We start from the raw sequence: 21,189 nt of genomic DNA on the forward strand, positions 1-21,189 counted from the left end.
CTGTGATTGTAGGGTTCATGTTTGGCTAGTTTCCCTGTGATTGTAGGGTTCATTTTTGGCTAGTTTACCTGTGATTGTAGGGTTCATGTTTGGCTAGTTTCCCTGTAGGGCTCATGTTTGGCTAGTTTCCCTGTGATTGTAGGGTTCATTTTTGGCTAGTTTACCTGTGATTGTAGGGTTCATGTTTGGCTAGTTTCCCTGTAGGGCTCATGTTTGGCTAGTTTCCCTGTGATTGTAGGGCTCATGTTTGCCTAGTTTCCCTGTGATTGTAGGGCTCATGTTTGGCTAGTTTCCCTGTGATTGCAGGGTTCATGTTTGGCTAGTTTCCCTGTGATTGTAGGGCTCATGTTTGGCTAGTTTCCCTGTGATTGTAGGGTTCATGTTTGGCTAGTTTCCCTGTGATTGTAGGGTTCATGTTTGGCTAGTTTCCCTGTGATTGTAGGGTTCATGTTTGGCTAGTTTGGCTACTTAAGAGCTGATCAGGTTAGATAAGGTTGATCCCAGAGCAGACTGTTGGCAGACTAAAGCTGATTTGTGGCTGCAGGTACCGTCTGGTGGACGTCAGAGATTCAGGGGTCACTGGGTCAAGTTGTCATGAGGAGTGGTGATTCCATCCAGAGAGATTACCTCAGTGAGAGGATTTAAGATCACAACCTCAAAGAACAATTATTAAGAGAGGTGGTGAAAGGCTGTGTGGGAGAGAAAACCCAACAGTAAACCTCTGAAGGAAAAGGAAGCAGATCCAGTCGTGTGGTCAACAGATCATGGTTCTACCTCACCAGACCGGCCTCAACAGCATCACAGTCTCATTATTCTGGAAATTAGCAGAAAGGAAGAAATGTGTCGGTGAGAGTGACCAGGCGGAACCCACACAAAACTGTAGATAATAACTACCACAGGTTCTCCTCTGCACAGATCCACACAGATGATCACATCTGAGCTTTTACCTTTACCTCCAGTAAAGATGGAGAGATTCCATCTTCTGCTGGACTCACAGAACAAAGACGTGCTCTTAGAAATGCTTCATGACTTCTGTGAATCGTGGTTTGGCTGCTTTCTGAATAGCAGCCCTCAGGTCTCAGCACTACGTTATAAAAGCCGATGCAGCACTGGTGAGCCAATCATCTTGTCCTGCTGCTCCTTTAACCAACCAGACCCACATCTCCGAGCCAGCTGAAATAGGTGCTGAACCATAGCTTTACGTCGCCTGAAATCACCTGACCTCCTTAATCTGAAGGTCCTTTCCAGACATCAGTTGGCACTGAAAGCCTCTTTACTATCACTAAGAGCATTCCACTCACTGTCACCCTAAAGACAGGAATCCCTGGACACAGGAGGGTAAGCCGATGTGTGGAGGAGCTTCTGGTACAGAACGACTTTCATTCAGCTGAAGGCTTTGAGATCAGCTCCTGGTGGTTAGTAGCGATGGAGGTCGTGGACTCATTTATCATCCGGTATAAAAAGTGGTATTCCTGTCAAATATGCTAATGGGTCAGTTTAAATCTGGACTGGGTTAAAGCAGGAAGCTGCTCCAGGTCCTCAGACCCTCAAGGGCCTCGTTTAACTTGAATGATTCATGTAAACCTAAAAGGAAAGTCTTGAGATTCTTGCAGTTTTTTTTCCAGTGCTAAAATTTATTGAAATCTTTTCCTAATAGTGGGTCTAGATGGCATATATTGTTAAACTGGTGTTTAACTTCAAATATAAATGTCTTTGGAGAGCAGAGTATCTAATACTCAGCAGATCTGAGGAGAAACCACAGAAATCAGGAAACCCAAACATTCAGAACAAAGATCATTTTGAATTAAGAAGCCTGAATTTTATTGGAAGTTGTGTGAAAGTCCTTGTGATGAAGTGTAGAGAACAAAACATCATTAGAGTGAAGTTCATCTGAAGGGCATCAGCAGGGAGCTTCATTCCAGAAGTATTTCCAAACCATTGTATGCAACTCCTCACTGTCCGTTACAAACATGCATTCAACAAGATCCAGACTTCCTGTCCGACTGACCTTTGCTGGTTCTCAGCAAAAGAAAAAGACACGACTGTGGTTCTAAAGGGCCAGGAGGATGAGAGTCAAGGCTGATGGAGATGATGATGATGATGATGATGATGAAGACAATGATGATGACGACAACGATGATAACGATGATGATAATGAAGACGATGATGATGATGGTGATGATGTGATTATGAGGATAATGATGATAATGATGATGATGAAGACGATGACGATGACAATGATGATCCTTTGAGGTTTACAGAGCTCTAACAGTATGTTGTTGCATGAGACACATGAATGTCTGGGTTCTCTGACATGTGAGAACAGTCGGATGCCAAACTCCTACTTTTTCCTGTCACATCTGTAGTTTTTATGTTGCAGACATGGAGGGTTCAAATACAGGGAAGAATAAGTCTGCCGAGCATGGAGCAACTTTTCTAAAGATTACGCCTGTTTCTTACCTGGTCCTTACCAAAGTAAAGGCCTGGTGTTGTTGCTATTTGTGGGTATTGTGCTATTGTTATGTCATCTTCCTGTTTTTACATCCATGATCATCGGTCATGTGTAAAAGGAGGCTGTTACTGATGTAGCATTGATTCATTCACATCATGAAAGATACTGGATGCTGTTCTTGATCCAGTGTGGTGGAGCAACATCATGAACTTCACTCATTGAAACTCAAAGGGTCAGAAGAACACAAACTTTCAAGATGGCAACCACCACAGAACAAAACTAGAAAAACAGTCAGAGAGCGCAGTACTCCGCCAAGGCTGCTGAGTTGACATATTATTTACAATGGATGAAATCTTTAATAAAAAATGACCTTGTGCTGAGCACAGACATGTGTTATACATGTGCATATTATGTATGGATACGAAACTGCATGTAAATTACACTTATGAAGGTGTGTTGACCCCCCATCGAATCGCCACCTTATCGCGGTGGAGGGGTTTGAGTGTCTCGGTGATCCTGGGAGCTATGTGGTCCAATGCATAAGCCCCTGGTACGGTCTCCCAAGGCAAATTGGTCCTGGGGGAGAGACCAGACTAAGAGTAATTCAGAAAACCATGTGGGACTCGGTCGGGCACAGCCCGAAGAAGAAACACGGGGCCACCAGTAGGCCCACCACTTGCAGGGCAGGAAGTCGGGGTCGGGTGCTATGCTCACCAGGCAGTAGGCAGGACTGGGCGCCTGGGCGTGCCGCCCCCTGGTGGCATAGACTAGCTCTGGGGACGTAGAACGTCACCTCACTGGTGGGGAAGGAACCTGAGCTGGTGCGGGAGGTGGAGCGATACTGGCTAGATATAGTTGGGCTCACCTCCACGCACAGCAAGGGTTCTGGAACTGGAATCCTGGAGAGGGGTTGGACTCTCTCCTACTCCGGAGTTGCCCAAAGTGAGAGGCGCCGGGCGGGTTTTGGGATACTCACAAGCCCCCGGCTGAGTGCCGCTTTGTTGGAGTTCTCCCCGGAGAACGAGAGGGTCGCCTCTCTGCGACTTTGTGTTGCGGAGGGGAAAATTTTGACTGGTGTCTGTGCTTATGCGCCGAACAGCAGTTCAGAGTATTTGGCCTTCTTGGAGCCTCTGGGTGGTGTCCTGGAAGGGGTACCACCCAGGGATTCCATAGTTCTCCTGGGAGACTTCAACGCTCATGTGGGCAACGATGGAGAAACCTGTAGGGGGGTGAATGGGAGGAACGGCCTGCCCAATCTGAACCTGAGTGGTGTTTTGTTATTGGACTTCTGTGCTAGTCATAGATTGTCCATAACAAACATCATGTTCGAGCATAAGGTTGTTCATAAGTGTACCTGGTACCAGAGCACCTTAGGCCAAAGGTTGATGATAGACTTTATAGTCATATCGTCAGACCTGCAGACATATGTTTTGGACACTCAGGTGAAGAGAGGTGCAGAGCTGTCAACTGATCACCACCTGGTGCTGAGTTGTAGGAAGACTGCCGGACAGACCTAGTAAACCCAAACGTGTAGTGTGGGTGAACTGGGAACATCTGGCAGAGAACGCTGTCCGTAGGGTTTTCAACTCCCACCTCCAGAAGAGTTTCTCCTGCATCCCAGGGGAGGTTGGGGACATGGATTCTGAGAGGTCAATGTTCAAAGCCTACATTGCAGAAGCAGCTGCTAGGAGCTGTGGTCTGAAGGTCACTGGTGCCTGTCGTGGCGGCAATCCAAAGACCTGCTGATGGACACCAGTGGTGAGGGAGGCCATCAGGCTTTTCAAGCCTGGTTGGCTCGGGGGTCTCCCGAAGCAGCTGACAGGTACCAGCTGGCCGAAAGGGCGGCAGCTGTGGCAGTTGTGGAAGCTAAAACTCGGGTGTGGGAGGAATTCGGGGAGGCCATGGAGAAGGACTTTCGGTCGGCTTTGGGGAAGTTCTGGCAAACGGTTCGACGCCTCAGGAAGGGCAGGCAGGGCTTTGCTCAGGTTATGTACAGTCGGGGTGGAGAACTGTTGACCCGCACTGGGGATATCGTCGAGTGGTGGAAAGAGCACTTCGAGGAACTCCTGAACCCGGTAAACACATCCTCTATGGAGGAGGCAGAGCCTGAAGACTCAGGGGGATCTTCGTCCATATCCGTGGCAGAGGTCGCCAAGGTAGTTAAGAAGCTCCTCGGTAGCAAAGCGGCAGGTGTGGACGAGATTCGCCCTGAGATGCTGAAGGCTCTGGACATTGTTGGACTGTCTTGGTTGACACATCTATACAATGTCGCATGGGCATCGGGTACAGTACCTGTGGAGTGACAGATCAGGGTGGTGGTCCCTATTTCTACCACACACACACACACACACACACACACATACACATATATGTATATATATATATATATATATATACACACACACATACAGTGCCTTGTAAAACTATTCGGCCCCCTTGAACTTTTCAACAGTTATATATAATGAAAGTTGATATATATTGAATGAAAGTACGAATATATGGAATGAAAATCTGAACATTATATATATATATATATATATATATATATATATATATATCAACTTTCATTCAATATATATCAACTTTCATTATATATATATATCGACTTTCATTCAATATATATCAACTTTCATTATATATATATATCGACTTTCATTATATATATATCAACTTTCATTATATATATATATTGACTTTCATTATATATATATCAACTTTCATTATATATATATCAACTTTCATTATATATATATATTGACTTTCATTATATATATATCAACTTTCATTATATATATATCAACTTTCATTATATATATATATTGACTTTCATTATATATATATCAACTTTCATTATATATATATCAACTTTCATTATATATATATATATATATATCAACTTTCATTATATATATATCAACTTTCATTATATATATATCGACTTTCATTATATATATATATATCAACTTTCATTATATATATATATATCGACTTTCATTCAATATATAATTTCCTAAACGGCATGCTATACATATATATATATATATATATATATATATATATATATGAAGATATATATATATCCACAGATACATATATATATATATATATATATATCCACAGAAATATATGTGTCTGTGGAGAACCAGACGCTGCAAAAGCAAACGTACTCTACACACACACACACACACACACACACACACACACACACACACACACACACACACACACACACACACACACACACACTGCTGTGTATTTCACTAACTGTCCGTTTGAATCTGAAACATCAGGTTTCCAAATATACAGTCTGACAGGATAGAGTCAGTGGACGGGTAATTATAAGGGTTGTGGGGATCTAATGTCTACTTAATGTCCCCACAACAATAGGAAAACCAAAAAAAAATGTCATTTGTGGGGACCTCATTTGGGTCCCCATACAGGCAAACAGTGCTTTCTAGGCCATGTTGTTACTGAAAAAAGTTAAAGTGCAAAAAAGTTTCTTTAGGGTTAGCCATTGTTTTGGTCTGGGTTAAGGTTAGGGTTAGGGGTTAGATATGAATGGGAGTCAATGGTAGGTCCCTAAAAAGATAGGAATACACAGTGTGTGTGAGTGTGTGTGTGTTTGTGTGTGTGTTTGTGTGTGTGTGTATGTAAATATTCTGTGCTGGAACAACAGCTCCCCCTGCTGGCAGACAGGAGTCACTGCTGTACTCAGAATGCCACGGGGCTCCATGCTGCCTCCATGTGATCCAGCATCATCCAGACAGGAGTTTATTTAACACTCTGACTGCTGCAACACAAACACAGGGAGTCAGAGCTAAGACCACATTTATGTAAAATCCTCTTAGAGACAGCAGCAGTCAGACATGCAGACCGTTTTAGTTCTCTGTGTCCTGGTTTTTCTGTATTTTGATGAAGAAACTGTTCAACCTTCAGATTACCTGCTCAACCAAAAAGAAACGAGGCAACATGGAGAACGTCCCCCTTCTAGAACGTCTGCTGTCGCCGGCGACAGAAAGTGACATGCGAGATTCAAATTACCGTACCTCTTAGATCGTTTGCTCTATCAACGTAATTCCAACAGATTCTGAAAGCGGAGAAGCAGAGCTTTGCGCTGATATACTGTACATTACGGTAAGTGGCTCGGAAAACCTGGGTGAGGAGTTGACGAGCAGTGGATGAGCGACAGGAGCGTACTTTTGAAAAGTGGAATTTGAGAAGCATTTTAGTGGTATTGTACCTATAATTTCTGTGTATATAATAGTTTAGCTTAGTAAATATTAATGTTAGCATTGTATTTGAACATTTTGTAGTTTATTTGACCGTGTTTTATCGTGTTTTGGCCGCATTTTTTGTTTTTTTAAACTCGTTTTTTCCGTTTTTTTCCTCATTCAAATAGATTAGCTAGTTAGTTTTGTAAATAGTGTTGTTTGTAAATAGTGTAAGTAATAGTAAATGTTGAGAAGATCCAGGAGGGAGAGAAAAGCCCCATCCAGATTTATGGAGGAGGATGAGCAGGAGCAGCATCTCTTCCACAGTAAGTGACGTCAGCATACTTTGTATACACGAGATATTTATTCCAAACTTTATTGTAAAAATGTTATTCAATATCTAGAGTAATTTTTCACATTGGTGTTGTCTAAAATTACTATTACATTATCATGTTATTTCACCAGTTAGATTTATTATTTCTCCAATTCTTATACGTTTGAACAAATGATTTTGGTCTGGATAAATGTTATCCTGTCTTATGACTTGATATATTTTTAGACATTCATCTGATGATGAGCCATCAACCAGCTCTGGTACAAGGCGTGGAAGAGGCCAAAGTGGCAGAGATGCTGATCGTGTGGTTGATGCTCGGAGCCGGTCACATCACCAGGTCTGGAAAACAGAGGCAGACCCAGACATGGGAAAGCCCCACCCACTCCGATTCACCCCCAAACGCACACCTGGTCCCCAGTCACCTCTCACCACTGGCACCGCAACACCAGAGGAGATTTTTTCTTTTCTTTTTGATGCCAAGGTACTCAAAATCTTGTGTACAAACACAAATAGAAATGCACATAAAAATTTGGAGCAGGGAAAAAGTTTGCCTGGACTGACATCACCCCACAGGAGCTGTCTAAATACATCAGCACACTACTTTTTATGTCTGTGTGCAACCTCCCAAAAGTTTCTGACTTTTGGAGGACCAAAACCATTTTTCATGTGCCATTCCCATCCACGGTCATGTCAAGAGACAGATTTAGGGAAATACATTCAAATTTGCACATCAGTGACCCACAGGAAGATGCAATAAATGAACAAAAAAAGGGGACGGAGGACTATGACCCTCTGCAAGAGGTCAAACCTCTTCTGGACACCATCCGAAACAGCTGCAAGAGAATCTACCATCCCAAGCAGCCCATCTCCGTGGACGAAAGGATGGTTGCTACGAAGGCAAGGCTTTCAATAAAACAATACATGAAAGCAAAGCCAACAAAATGGGGCCTAAAGTTTTTTGTTTTAGCTGATGTAAATGGGTACACACTGGACTACAAACTGTACACAGGGAAGGAAGGCGCACGGTGCTTCAGGGAAGGGACTTTCTTTTGACGTGGTGTCGGAGCTGGTGAACAAAGACTACCTGGGGAGCGGCTACATTGTTTATTGTGACAATTTTTACACCAGCCCTCTACTGTTCCATCACCTGAGCCAGCAGGGGTTTGGGGCTTACAGGCAGGGCAGAGTTGGTGTCCCCACAACTCAGGAAAATGCCCTGGACAAAAAAATCAAAGAGAGGCTCCATCAGGTGGATAAGAGACGGTGACCTACTCTTTGTGAAGTGGATGGACACCAGGGAGGTCTCCATTTGTTCCACTGTACATCCTGTTCACAGGAGAGACAGTCCTACGGTGGCAAAACATGGATGGTGTCAGTCAGAGGGTCCCTGTCCCCGGACCCACAGCTGTGGGTGAGTACAATAAGTACATGGGGGGAGTGGACACCTCTGACCAGATGTTGGGGACAAATTCTGTCCACCGAAAAACAAGAAGATGGCCAATGACAGTGTTCCAGCATCTTTTGGACATTGCTGTCACAAACAGCTTCATTCTGCAAACAGAACTCCTGATGGGGAAGCAGCAGAAGCCATCGACACGGCAGGCTTTCCAAGAGGAGCTACACACGTGGACAAAATTGTTGGTACCCCTCAGTTAAAGAAGGAAAAACCCACAATTCTCACTGAAATCACTTGAAACTCACAAAAGTAACAATAAATAAAAATTTATTGAAAATTAAATAATCAAAATCAGCCATCACTTTTGAATTGTTGATTAACATAATTATTTAAAAAAACAAACTAATGAAATAGGGCTGGACAAAAATGATGGTACCCATAACTTAATATTTTGTTGCACAACCTTTTGAGGCAATCACTGCAATTAAACGATTTCTGTATTTGTCAATGAGCGTTCTGCAGCTGTCAACAGGTATTTTGGCCCACTCCTCATGAGCAAACAGCTCCAGTTGTCTCAGGTTTGATGGGTGTCTTCTCCAAATGGCATGTTTCAGCTCCTTCCACATATGTTCAATGGGATTCAGATCTGGGCTCATAGAAGGCCACTTTAGAATAGTCCAACGCTTTTCTCTCAGCCATTCTTGGGTGTTTTTGGCTGTGTGTTTTGGATCGTTGTCCTGTTGGAAGACCCATGACCTGCGACTGAGACCAAGCTTTCTGACACTAGGCAGCACATTTCTCTCCAGAATGCCTTGATAGTCTTCAGATTTCATCGTACCTTGCACACTTTCAAGACACCCTGTGCCAGATGCAGCAAAGCAGCCCCAAAACATTACTGAGCCTCCTCCATGTTTCACCGTAGGGACAGTGTTCTTTTCTTCGTATGCTTGCTTTTTGAGTCTATGAACATAGAGTTGATGTGCCTTACCAAAAAGCTCCAGTTTGGTCTCATCTGTCCAAAGGACATTCTCCCAGAAGCTTTGTGGCTTGTCAACATGCATTTTTGCAAATTCCAGTCTGGCTTTTTTATGAGTTTTTTTCAGCAGTGGTGTCCTCCTTGGTCGTCTCCCATGAAGTCCACTTTGGCTCAAACAACGACGAATGGTGCGATCTGACACTGATGTACCTTGGCCTTGGAGTTCACCTTTAATTTCTTTGGAGGTTGCTCTGGGCTCTTTGGATACAATTCCAACGATCCGTCTCTTCAATTTGTCATCAATTTTCCTCTTGCGGCCACGTCCAGGGAGGTTGGCTACTGTCCCGTGGGTCTTGAACTTCTGAATAATATGAGCCACTGTTGTCACAGGAACTTCAAGCTGTTTAGAGATGGTCTTATAGCCTTTACCTTTAAGATGTTTGTCTATCATTTTTTTCGGATGTCCTGGGACAATTCTCTCCTTCGCTTTCTGTTGTCCATGTTCAGTGTGGTACACACCTTTTCACCAAACAGCAGGGTGACTACTTGTCTCCCTTTAAATAGGCAGACTGACTGATTATGAGTTTGGAAACACCTGTGATGTCAATTAAATGACACACCTGAGTTAATCATGTCACTCTGGTCAAATAGTTTTCAATCTTTTATAGAGGTACCATCATTTTTGTCCAGGCCTGTTTCATTAGTTTGTTTTTTTAAATAATTATGTTAATCAACAATTCAAAAGTAATGGCTGTTTTTGATTATTTAATTTTCAATAAATTTTTATTTATTGTTACTTTTGTGAGTTTCAAGTGATTTCAGTGAGAATTGTGGGTTTTTCCTTCTTTAACTGAGGGGTACCAACAATTTTGTCCACGTGTGTATGTGCACAGCTGCTGGGTGTGCCAGTGACCGGTCCACCAAAGCAGCCCACAGTGGGTCACTTTCCTGTCCCCACCGACAACAGGGAGGACACTGAAAAGAAAAGCAGGGCAAGCCTGGGGAGGAAACGGTGCACTGTCTGCAAAAGGAGCACACCCTGGAAGTGTGGGGAGTGCTGTGTGGGTCTCTGTCTGCAGCTGGACAGAAACTGCTTTCTGTCTTATCACAAATGAAAGAAAACGCCTGGACATGATGAACACAAGCTGTACCAAAGACAATGAGAGCTGCAGACAAACCAAACTGACTGACAGTGTACAATATATGTTAGATTTCCTTTGTGTAATCTCAAAATGTTTTGATATGTTCATTTTCTATTGTTTATAAAGCCTAACTTGCTTCCGTTTTTGTGTTTTTGTTGTTATTACAGTTATTTTACATTTAAAACACTTGAAAATGACATATACTTGACAGATTTTGAAAGATGTTTCTTCTGAAAAAAGGGGCAAAATAACTTACACAAAAGACATTTTTTGACACATTTATTGAAAAAGACAAAAAAACTGGGCGCCCTGTTATAATTCTAGGTGTAAAAGTCTGGTTCCTCAGCTTTACCGTATTAGTCAGTGGTTCCTTAAAGCTTCACAATAAACTGTTGGAACTGAAATATTTTGTGCTTGTTGGAAGAACCAAGTATGATTTGGAGCTGTCACTTTCTGCTTTTACAGGAGGTCCTCCACCTACGCCAGAGTTTTGTTCCTACAGCCTGATGCAAATCCATTTTCTCTGTAAGTCTGAACTCTGGTAAAAACATAAACAAAGTCGTTCTGTGTTAAAACCAACATGGCCGCCAATAACCAAACACCACACAAACCCACGCATGCACAGGGAGAACATGCTAACTCCATGCAGAAAGATCCCAGGCCCAGGCCAGGATTTGAACCGGGGATCTTCTTGCTGCAAGGCCGAAGTGCTAACCACTACTACACTGTGCAGCCCCCATTCTAGACTAATTTTCCATCATTTTCAAGTCATTTTGGGCAATATTTGAGTCATTTTGGACAAGTTTGGAAACGCTTTGGAAAAATTTCTTATCATTTTTACCAGGTTTCATGTCAGCTTGGGTCATTTCTCATCATTTTGGATCATTTTAAGGTTATTCTGGACTATTTTTCTGTAGTTATGGATCATTTTCATGTCATTCTGGGCTAATTTTTTGTAGTTATGGATCATTTTCATGTCATTCTGGGCTAATTTTTTGTAGTTATGGATCATTTTCATGTCATTCTGGGCTCATTTTCTGTAGCTATGGATCATTTTCATGCCATATATCGACTCTTTAATTTTCCACATTTCCAGTCAGGCACGTCCTAGCCGCCTCCCTGCTGTCAAACGGCGGGGTCCTTGCGGGTCCTTCCAGCCCTGAGCCGCTCCTCCAGACGCCTGACGGGAACCGAGCGCCGGAGAAAAACACCGAAATCACCGCCGAATCGTCGAGAAAGCGACCGGGTCTCCAGAGCGATGATGGGCGGAAGGTCGAGCGCGATAGCCGCGGGGGTGTGCGGGGCTCTGCTGGTCGGCTACTGCATTTACTTCGACAGGAAGCGGAGGAGTGACCCGAACTTCAAGAACAGGCTCAGAGAACGTGAGTGCTGACCTCCTGTCTCTTCCTCACCTTCCTCAGCTACAGGGCAGGTGTGCTCCTGTCCAGCTCACCAAGGCTCGGTAGTCCCAGTAGGAACATGTCAGACGTTTAGTCAGTCCACCACGGTCAGCTTAGACCAGGACAGTCCAGCTGGTTCTAGTCCAGGTTCCACATCCAGGACCGGACCAGTAAAACCAGTAAAACCACATCATAACAACCTACAAATAACCACAACTCCTGATGGTTCCTTTGGTTTAGAGCTAAAATGTTCACATTTAAGGAATTATCTTTTATTAAACTTCATGAACAACCTGAAATTTATGAAGAAAAATAAATTCATCTCAGTTTATCATTTCCACATTAAACTTCAGATCACAGAGTGTCTACAAAGGAACACAACATTTAGTCACCTGGAGCTGAACCATGGAGGATTTAGTGGAAAAAAGACAAAAAACAAGACAAAAGTGAGACAAGAAAGTTACAAAACGACGAATAGCCAAAAAACACAAGCGAGACAAAAAGGAAGCACACAACAGCAAAAACGGGAAGCAGTCAGAAAAAGTCAGACAAAGACAACAAACAAGAAGACAAAGTGTTACAATAATGAGACACACAACAACAAGAATGAGGCAAACAACAAAAGAGAGACAAAAAATTAGACAAAATGACAAAAACGAAACACAAAACAATGAATGAAGTTAAACAAAAAGAGAAAAATAAGCCAAAAAACACACAAGTGAGACAAAAAGGAAACAAATGACAAAAAAACAACAAAAACAAGACACAGAACGACAAAAAATGAGACACACACAAAAAAAGAGACAAAAATTTCACAGAACCGTTACAGAGAAAAAATGGACAAACGACACAAATAAGACGATAAATGACAAACGTGTGATTTTTGTCTGGAATCGTCCTCTGACCGTAAAGGAGCTCCTGAAAGGCAAACTGTCTGTAGAGGACTACAGATGACATAAATAACAGGTTTCGTGTGTGAGATGGAAACTGTCAGACTGACGTTATAGAACTCTTCTGTCTGCTCTGTGGATTTTAGCAAAGTCACCACTGATGGTTCCTGCTGCTTTATCATCCATCAGCTGGAAACGACCCGCTAAAGATGAACACAGCTGTTCATCACTTTTACTCCGTCAGTAATTAGTTACTGACAAATACAACTTTTGTGTATTTTGAACATTTTTTAGTCATTTAGTCTGATAAGTGATTTTGGGTCATTGAATTTATTTTTCCCCTGAATGAAAAAGAATAGAAAGAGGTTAAAGAGCTGCAGGAGATATGATGGATAAAGTGGCTACAAGTGTAATATTTATTCAAAAAATTCACCTTTAGAGTTTATTTTGTGCCATTTCCAACAGCTTACGGAGTAATTTGGGGAATTTTCACATCATTTTCAACAATTTGTGGGTCATTCTGAACAAAGTTTGGAAGTTTTGGAAGTCATTTTGCACAATTTTTATGGATGAAAAACACATTTAAGCTCATTTCAGGTCATTTTGGACCATTTTTGAGAAGCTTTACTTGGACATTTGCCATGTTGGACACATTTAGATTCATTTTTAACTAATTTTGTCAAAAAGGTAAATAAATCCCTGTTCTGTGTCTTTAGCATGACAGAGACAGAGCAGTAGAGCGTAACGGTCTAATCTGTCCTCACATGACCTGAAACAGACTCATTCACTAAGAGGTTATCCAACAGCAGCCAGCAGGGCTTCAGCCTAACGGAGATTATTGACTTACTGAAGGAACGCTGTCAGCAGGAGGCCTGAGGAGGAGGAAACTTCAAACCGGCAGAGAACCAACAACTCCTGCTCACCACGCTTTGACTGAATGTTCTTCTGTTTCTGAAGGCTTTAGACCAGGAGAGACCAACTCATCTTAGTCCAGGTTCCACATCCAGTCCAGTCTGACCTCCAGTGAAACCAGTAAAACCAGTAAAACCACAGCAGAATGACCTCTAAATAATTTCCACATTACAACTTCAGATCACAGAGTGTCTACAAAGGAACACAACATTTAGTCACCTGGAGCTGAACCATGGAGGATTTACTGGAGGATCACAACCACAAAAGAAGACAAAAAACAGAAAAAATATTAGAAAAATGAGACACAAAAGAACAAAGAACAATCTAGTATTTTAGCTTCTGATCCAAACAACTTGTCATGGTCTAGAAATGATTTTAAATTTATAGTTTTACTAATTTACAATCTGCAGTTAATGTCTTCTCTGTAATTTTTACACTTTGAGGGATTGGACCCTCTGGAGGACCACTTTTGGACCACGGGCCTCATGTTGGACACCCCTGCTGGAGGTGTTCATGAAGCAGTGTGTGGATGTGTTAAAGGAGGTGAACCTGGTCAGCATTAAGGGTCTGACTGCTGCTGGATGTTAGATTTATAGATGAATAATGTGTACAGAGATAAGTGACATGACTGCAGTCAGTGATTCTGCTGAAGTGTCTTTAACGTTAATAATTAAAGTGTTTTTATGGTTGTGTGATGGAACAACTTCAGCAGTAAGAATCTGAATGTGGTGTTTGTTTCTGTCTCAGGGAGAAGAAAGCAGAAGTTGGCCAAAGAAAGGGCCGGCCAGGCAAAGGTGAGCACTGACATGAACAAACATTTAGAACGTGACAGAAATCAGTGTTTTAATCCGCTTCCTGTGGCCGAATGTCGACTGTCCTGCAGCTTCCAGACCTGAAGGACGCTGACGCCGTGCAGAAGTTCTTCCTGGAGGAGATCCAGCTGGGAGAGGAGCTGCTGGCTCAGGGTAACACCTCCAACTGCTTCCTCATGTGGGGTTTAAAGATCTGAGCGTGGAGCGAATCCTAACGTCTTGTGTTTGTGCTTCTGTCTGAAGGAGACTATGAGAAAGGTGTGGACCACCTGACCAACGCCATCGCGGTGTGTGGACAGCCTCAGCAGCTGCTCCAGGTCCTGCAGCAGACTCTGCCTCCACCTGTCTTCCAGATGCTGCTCACCAAACTGCCCAGCATCAGCCAGGTACATAAACACCTCCATCACTGATGTAGCATCAGCCAGGTACTTAAACACTTCCATCACTGATGTAGCATCATCCAGGTACATAAACACCTCCATCACTGATGTAGCATCATCCAGGTACATAAACACCTCCATCACTGATGTAGCATCAGCCAGGTACTTAAACACTTCCATCACTGATGTAGCTTCATCAGGTAGAAGTTTGAGCCTACGACCGTACCCGGATCAGCTCGGTAGGAACAGAACTCCCTCAACCGGTCAGTCCAGAACTCAGCCAGTCTGTAATAACTGGTCTGGAATCAGCTGTGTAGGCCAAACATCTTTCATCTGGTCAAACATCAGCCAAGGAGTCCTTCACCCAACTGGTCCAGGATCTGTCAGACTGATTGCAGGGTTGTTCTTCAGTCAGTCGGAGACCTGAATAAAGTTCTTCCTCCCTCTGTCCAGCATTGCAGTCCTTCCAGACCAGTGTCTTCTTCTAGAATGTTCCAGCCCTTCTGACAGTGTCAGGTTTCCATAGCAACGGCCAGCTGCTTCGTTGTGTCTCCACATGTCCATCCAGGGCTGGTTTACGCTGTCTGATGATGGTTGACCAGATGTTGACCATGTAGTGTGATTTCCAGGAGATGTTTTGTTCCATCACTAACATCCTGGTTTTAGTTCCATCAGTTCTTTCTGAGAGAGTAATGTAGCCGCAAGGGGACACAAGCCAGTGTCTTATTGTGCCGGTCCCAAGCCCGGATAAATACAGAGGGTTGTGTCAGGAAGGGCATCCGATGTAAAACTTTGGCCAAATCAATCATGCTAATCAAATGTATGACTTCCATACCGGATCGGTCGAGGCCCGGGTTAACAACGACCGCCATCGGTGCTGTCGACCTCCAGGGTGCCGGTGGAAAATGGACGACTGTTGGTCGAAGAAGGAGGGGAGGAAGGTGTGTTCGTAGGAAGAGAGAGAAGAGGAACACCAAGAGTCTAGGACTGAGAGTAGGGACTTTGAATGTTGGAAATATGACAGGATACAGAGCTGGTTGACATGATGCAGAGGAGGAAGGTGGACATACTGTGTGTCCAGGAGACCAGGTGGAAAGGTAGTAAAGCTAGAAGTCTAGGAGCAGGGTTCAAGTTGTTCTATCATGGTGTAGATAGGAAGAGAAATGGAGTAGGAGTTATCTTGAAGGAGGAGTTTGTTAGGAATGTCCTGGAGGTAAAAAGAGTGTCAGATCAAGTGATGAGCCTGAAGCTAGAAATCGAAGGTGTGATGTTCAATGTTGTTAGTGGGTATGCTCCACAGGTAGGATGTGAGCTGGAGGAGAAGGAGAAATTCTGGTTGGACCTTGATGAAGTGATGCAGAGCATCCCTAGAAGTGAGAGAGTTGTCATTGGTGCAGACTTCAATGGACATGTTGGTGCAGGAAACAGAGATGATGAGGAGGTCATGGGCGGGTTTGGTATCCAGGAGAGGAACGCAGAAGGACAGATGGTGGTTGACTTTGCAAAAAGGATGGAAATGGCTGTAGTGAATACTTTCTTCCAGAAGAGGCAGGAACATAGGGTGACCTATAAGAGTGGAGGTAGGAGCACACAGGTAGACTACATCTTGTGTAGACGGTGTAATCTGAAGGAGATCAGTGACTGCAAAGTAGTGGTAGGTGAGAGTGTAGCCAGACAGCATAGGATGGTGGTGTGTAGGATGACCCTGGTGGTGAAGAAGATGAAGAGGGCAAAGGCAGAGCAGAGGACCAAATGGTGGAAGCTGAAAAAGGAAGAGTGTTGTTTGACTTTCAGGAAAGAGTTGAGGCAGGCTTTGGATGGTCAGGAGGTGCTTCCAGATGACTGGACAACTACAGCAAATGTGATCAGGGAGACAGGTCGGAGAGTACTTGGTGTGTCATCTGGAAGGAAAGGAGATAAGGAGACTTGGTGCTGGAATTAGGAGGTGCAGGAGTGGATCCAGAGAAAGAGGTTAGCTAAGAAGAAGTGGGATGCTGAGAGGACTGAAGAGAGTAGACAGGAGTACAGGGAGATGCAGCGTAAGGTGAAAGTAGAGGTGGCAAAGGCCAAACAAGGGGCTTACCATGACTTGTATGCTAGGTTGGACAGTAAGGAGGGAGAGACTGATCTGTACAGGTTGGCAAGGCAGAGAGACAGAGATGGGAAGGACGTGCAGCAGGTTAGGGTGATAAAGGATAAGGATGGAAGTGTGTTGACAGGTGCCAATAGTGCGATGGGAAGATGGAAAGAGTACTTTGAAGAGTTGATGAATGAGGAAAATGAGAGAGAACAAAGAGTAGAAGAGGTGACTGTTGTGGACCAGGAAGTAGCAAAGATTAGTAAGGATGAAGTGAGGAGGGCATTGAAGAGGATGAAGAGTGGAAAGGCACTTGGTCCTGATGATATACCTGTGGAGGTATGGAAGTGTCTCGGAGAGGTAGCAGTAGAGTTTCTGACTGGGTTGTTCAACAGGATCTTAGATCGTGAGAAGATGCCTGAGGAATGGAGGAGAAGTGTGCTGGTGTCCATCTTTAAGAACAAGGGAGATGTGCAGAGTTGTGGTAACTACAGAGGAATAAAGCTGATGAGCCACACGATGAAGCTATGGGAAAGAGTAGTTGAAGCTAGACTAAGGGCAGAGGTGAACATCTGTGAGCAGCAGTATGGTTTCATGCCAAGAAAGAGTACAACAGATGCAATATTTGCTTTGAGGATGTTGATAGAGAAGTACAAAGAAGGTCAGAAGGAGCTGCATTGTGTCTTTGTAGATCTGGAGAAAGCTTCTGACAGGGTGCCCAGAGAGGAACTGTGGTTTTGTATGAAGAAGTCTGGAGTGGCAGAGAAGTATGTTAGAGTGGTGCAGGACATGTATGAGGACTGTAAGACAGTGGTGAGGTGTGCTGTAGGAGTAACAGACGAGTTCAAGGTGGAGGTGGGAGTACATCAGGGATCAGCTCTGAGCCCCTTCTTGTTTGCTATGCTGATGGACAGGATGACAGACGAGGTTAGACAGGAGTCTCCATGGACTATGATGTTTGCAGATGACATTGTGATCTGTAGTGAGAGCAGGGAACAGGTGGAGGAGAAGCTAGAGGCGTGGAGGTTTGCCCTGGAAAGGAGAGGAATGAAGGTTAGCCGCAGCAAGACGGAGTATCTGTGTGTGAATGAGAGGGACCCAAGTGGAAGAGTGAGGTTACAGGGAGAAGAGATCAAGAAGGTGGAGGATTTTAAGTACTTAGGGTCAACAGTCCAGAGCAATGGAGAGTGTGGAAAAGAGGTGAAGAAGCGTGTACAGGCAGGCTGGAACGGCTGGAGAAAAGTGTCAGGTGTGATGTGTGATAGAAGAGTTTCAGCTAAAATGAAAGGAAAGGTTTACAAAACTGTGGTGAGACCAGCCATGTTGTTTGGTCTGGAGACAGTGTCCCTGAGGAAAAGACAGGAGGCAGAGCTGGAGGTAGCAGAACTGAAGATGCTGAGGTTCTCTTTGGGAGTGACCAGGATGGATAGGATCAGGAATGAGTACATCAGAGGGACAGCACATGTTAGAGGCTTTGGAGATAAAGTCAGAGAGGCCAGACTGAGATGGTTCAGACATGTCCAGAGGAGAGAGAGTGAATATATTGGTAGAAGGATGCTGAGTTTCCCACTGCCAGGCAGGAGGCCTGGAGGAAGACCAAAGAGGAGGTTTATGGATGTGGTTAAAGAGGACATGAAGGTAGTTGGTGTGAGAGAAGAGGATGCAGCAGACAGGGTTAGATGGAGGCAATTGATTCACTGTGGTGACCCCTGAAGGGAAAAGCCCAAAGGAAAAGAAGAGTTCTTTCTGAGAGAGTCTTCATTAATGACCAGGAATCAGATCCAGATGGATTCCACTGAGGCTTTGAATCCTCTCATTTTGGTGCCGTTTTAATTTTAGATTCCCACATTATTGACAGACAGTTTATTGGTCCCCAAGCTTCACCAGGTTTAGTTTCTATATCATGTGTTGGTGGAGCCTCCAAGACTTTTTATCTTTCTGTCCATGTAGAGCTGAATGTCTCCTCAGTTTTTGGGTTGAGGTTCATGAACTTCTTTCTTTCTCATAAAACCAAACATCATGGTTCTGAGTGTTTGTTTCTGTCTGTTTCCTGCAGCGCATCGTGAGCGCACAGAGTCTGAGTGAAGATGATATAGAGTGAGGAGAAGACCCGACCAAGCAGCCCACCCTCCTCATCCTCCTCGTCCTTCATCATGACACGCCAACACCTCGGCCTCCATCTTTGGCTGACGTCCATCACTTCCCAATAATCTTTAAGGGATTTTGTGTTTTTTTCCATGACAGTTTTTTTTGACCTTATACGACCCGTTTTTGGGTATTCCAGAATCTCAATCGGACGTCCCCATCCCTCCATCACCACCATCATCAGCTCCTTCTTCAGGGTGGAGGTACCAGGTTTCCTCCAGCTGTCTTCATCATGATATCAGTAGTAGAATGCTGCAGAACCAAGATGAGAACCGGTCTGCTTGGATATCTCCCTAGTATTTATTGTTTTGGTATCAGTCGTCTTTCTGTCAGTCTAGACTTGGAAACACTTTTTAAAAAGTGGTGAAATGTTTTGTTCATTTTAAAGAGGATGGACCTCTTTAAACAAAATAAAAAATGTGAACAAATGACCAAAGTGTCTTTTTTAACATTATTTTTATTGGTAGTGACAGCTGAAGCAGGAAATGGGAGAACTCAAACCCAGAGATGCTTTATCAAGAATAAACATCAGCAGAAACTCACCAGTATTCAGGAGGTGTTTAAGGAGTTACAGCTGCAGGGGCGTCCTCAGAAAACGATGCCACAAACTGCATTACCTGCACAATCTAGCACCGCAAACCAGGCTTCAAAACCAGGGGTCATCTGTGGAGATCAGAGTCTCTGTGGTAGCTGGATGAAACGTCATTAAACCCAGTGGTGTAGTCTGCGTCAGTGGTCGGCAACTGGCGGCTCGCGGGCCAAAACTGGCCCGTCAGGAATAATATCTGGCCCGCCAGATGATTTTGAAAATTTGATTTGGCACAGAGCCAAGCCGGTCCGTCACCGCAACACGAAACTCGCGTGGTCGGCTGCTGCCGGGCATTTCCGTGTTTGTGCTACTGGTCGGACACGGTTGTACCAGCCAGATTTCACTGAGCAACAGTGTGTGCAAAACATGTGTGTGTCTTGTGAGTCATTTTAATACATCTGTGATCAGAACTGAGACGTGTGTCCCAAGCAGCGGCGATCAGCTGTAGAGGCTCCGCTGGCTCTCTGTGGAGCTCACTCCACCCCCACCCGCTCACGGAATCAGAGTGCAACCCCACCGCAGGTTGACCCGCTGTTCGATTGTTTACAAACATTTTGGCCCGAAGCCACATCTACTTGCCGACCCCTGGTCTACGTGATACGCAGGTATACACCGTATACCCACTAGAAAATTTTCCAACTCTCCGTATACCCACTTAAAAATGCGCAAAGATAGTATACCCAGGAGTGTAAACACGCAGGTATACGGCTTATACCCACTAAAAAAGGTCCCGAATTTTCATATAACCACTTAAAATTGTGCAAACACATGTATTAGTATGTTTTTTGACATAACGTTCATTTTCCCGTTCATAAATTCGTCTTCTCTGTGTTAGGAAGTGGTGAAGCTGTATGGGGGGGGGGGGGGAGGGGGAGGGGGGGGAGGGGGAGGGGGGGGGGGGGGGGGGAAGGTGTCTGGCTGAGAACAGGGCTCACTAAAGGCCGACCGCGGTCCGGATCCGGACCCAGACGCCGTCTATACGGGTGTAAATTTGACAGGTCGCTTCTATTTTACCGGGGCAGCTTTCCAGTGTTTATCATTGGTCTATCGGCTCAGAAACAAACAGACCAATTATGTACGAGTTCAGGCATCCCACGTGACGCTGCTCAGCCAATGACGTCGCTGAATGACATCACAGCTCTGCCTTCAAAAAGCAGCTGAGAGATGAGGGACAGAGAGGACAGTAGTGATGGAAGTTCGGCTCTTTTCAGAGAGCTTTTGGCACTGCTTCCAAAGAAAAGCCGGTTCTTTCGGCTCCTAATTTATTATTGTTTGTAGCCTCATATTTAGCCTAACCTGGCAAATATGAATCATTTGTGTTTTGACAAACTCTTTTTCATTCAGTGTTTTTATGAGAAGCCTTATAATTGACTCATTTTGTGCATTTGTTTTGTTACAAAAACAGGTATTCTTGCTTTTGTTTATTTCAACCAAACTTTTTTGCACAAAAACAAATGAACAAAACTCTGCACA

At 44.1% G+C, this 21,189-nt stretch overlaps 1 protein-coding gene across 1 annotated transcript; it reads left to right on the forward strand.

Moving 5' to 3' along the window:
- The first annotated feature begins 11,635 nt into the window (after positions 1-11,635).
- tomm20b (translocase of outer mitochondrial membrane 20b) lies at positions 11,636-19,563 on the forward strand. Its single transcript, XM_051945417.1, has 5 exons — positions 11,636-11,893; positions 14,461-14,507; positions 14,597-14,678; positions 14,769-14,911; positions 19,039-19,563. The coding sequence occupies exons 1-5, from the start codon at positions 11,770-11,772 to the stop codon at positions 19,081-19,083; spliced, it is 441 nt and encodes a 146-aa protein (XP_051801377.1). The 5' UTR covers positions 11,636-11,769; the 3' UTR covers positions 19,084-19,563.
- The last annotated feature ends 1,626 nt before the right edge of the window (positions 19,564-21,189 follow it).

This window comes from Acanthochromis polyacanthus, chromosome 3 (assembly GCF_021347895.1).
Source record: "Acanthochromis polyacanthus isolate Apoly-LR-REF ecotype Palm Island chromosome 3, KAUST_Apoly_ChrSc, whole genome shotgun sequence".
Taxonomy (NCBI): Eukaryota; Metazoa; Chordata; class Actinopteri; family Pomacentridae; genus Acanthochromis; species Acanthochromis polyacanthus.

Excerpts from the sequence above, each read along its gene's own strand:
- tomm20b (XM_051945417.1), top strand. The coding sequence starts at position 11,770 with ATGATGGGCGGAAGGTCGAGCGCGATAGCCGCGGGGGTGTGCGGGGCT. Across the intron at positions 14,508-14,596 it reads AAAGGGCCGGCCAGGCAAAG|CTTCCAGACCTGAAGGACGC; the intron begins GTGAGCACTGAC and ends ACTGTCCTGCAG. Across the intron at positions 14,912-19,038 it reads AACTGCCCAGCATCAGCCAG|CGCATCGTGAGCGCACAGAG; the intron begins GTACATAAACAC and ends TGTTTCCTGCAG.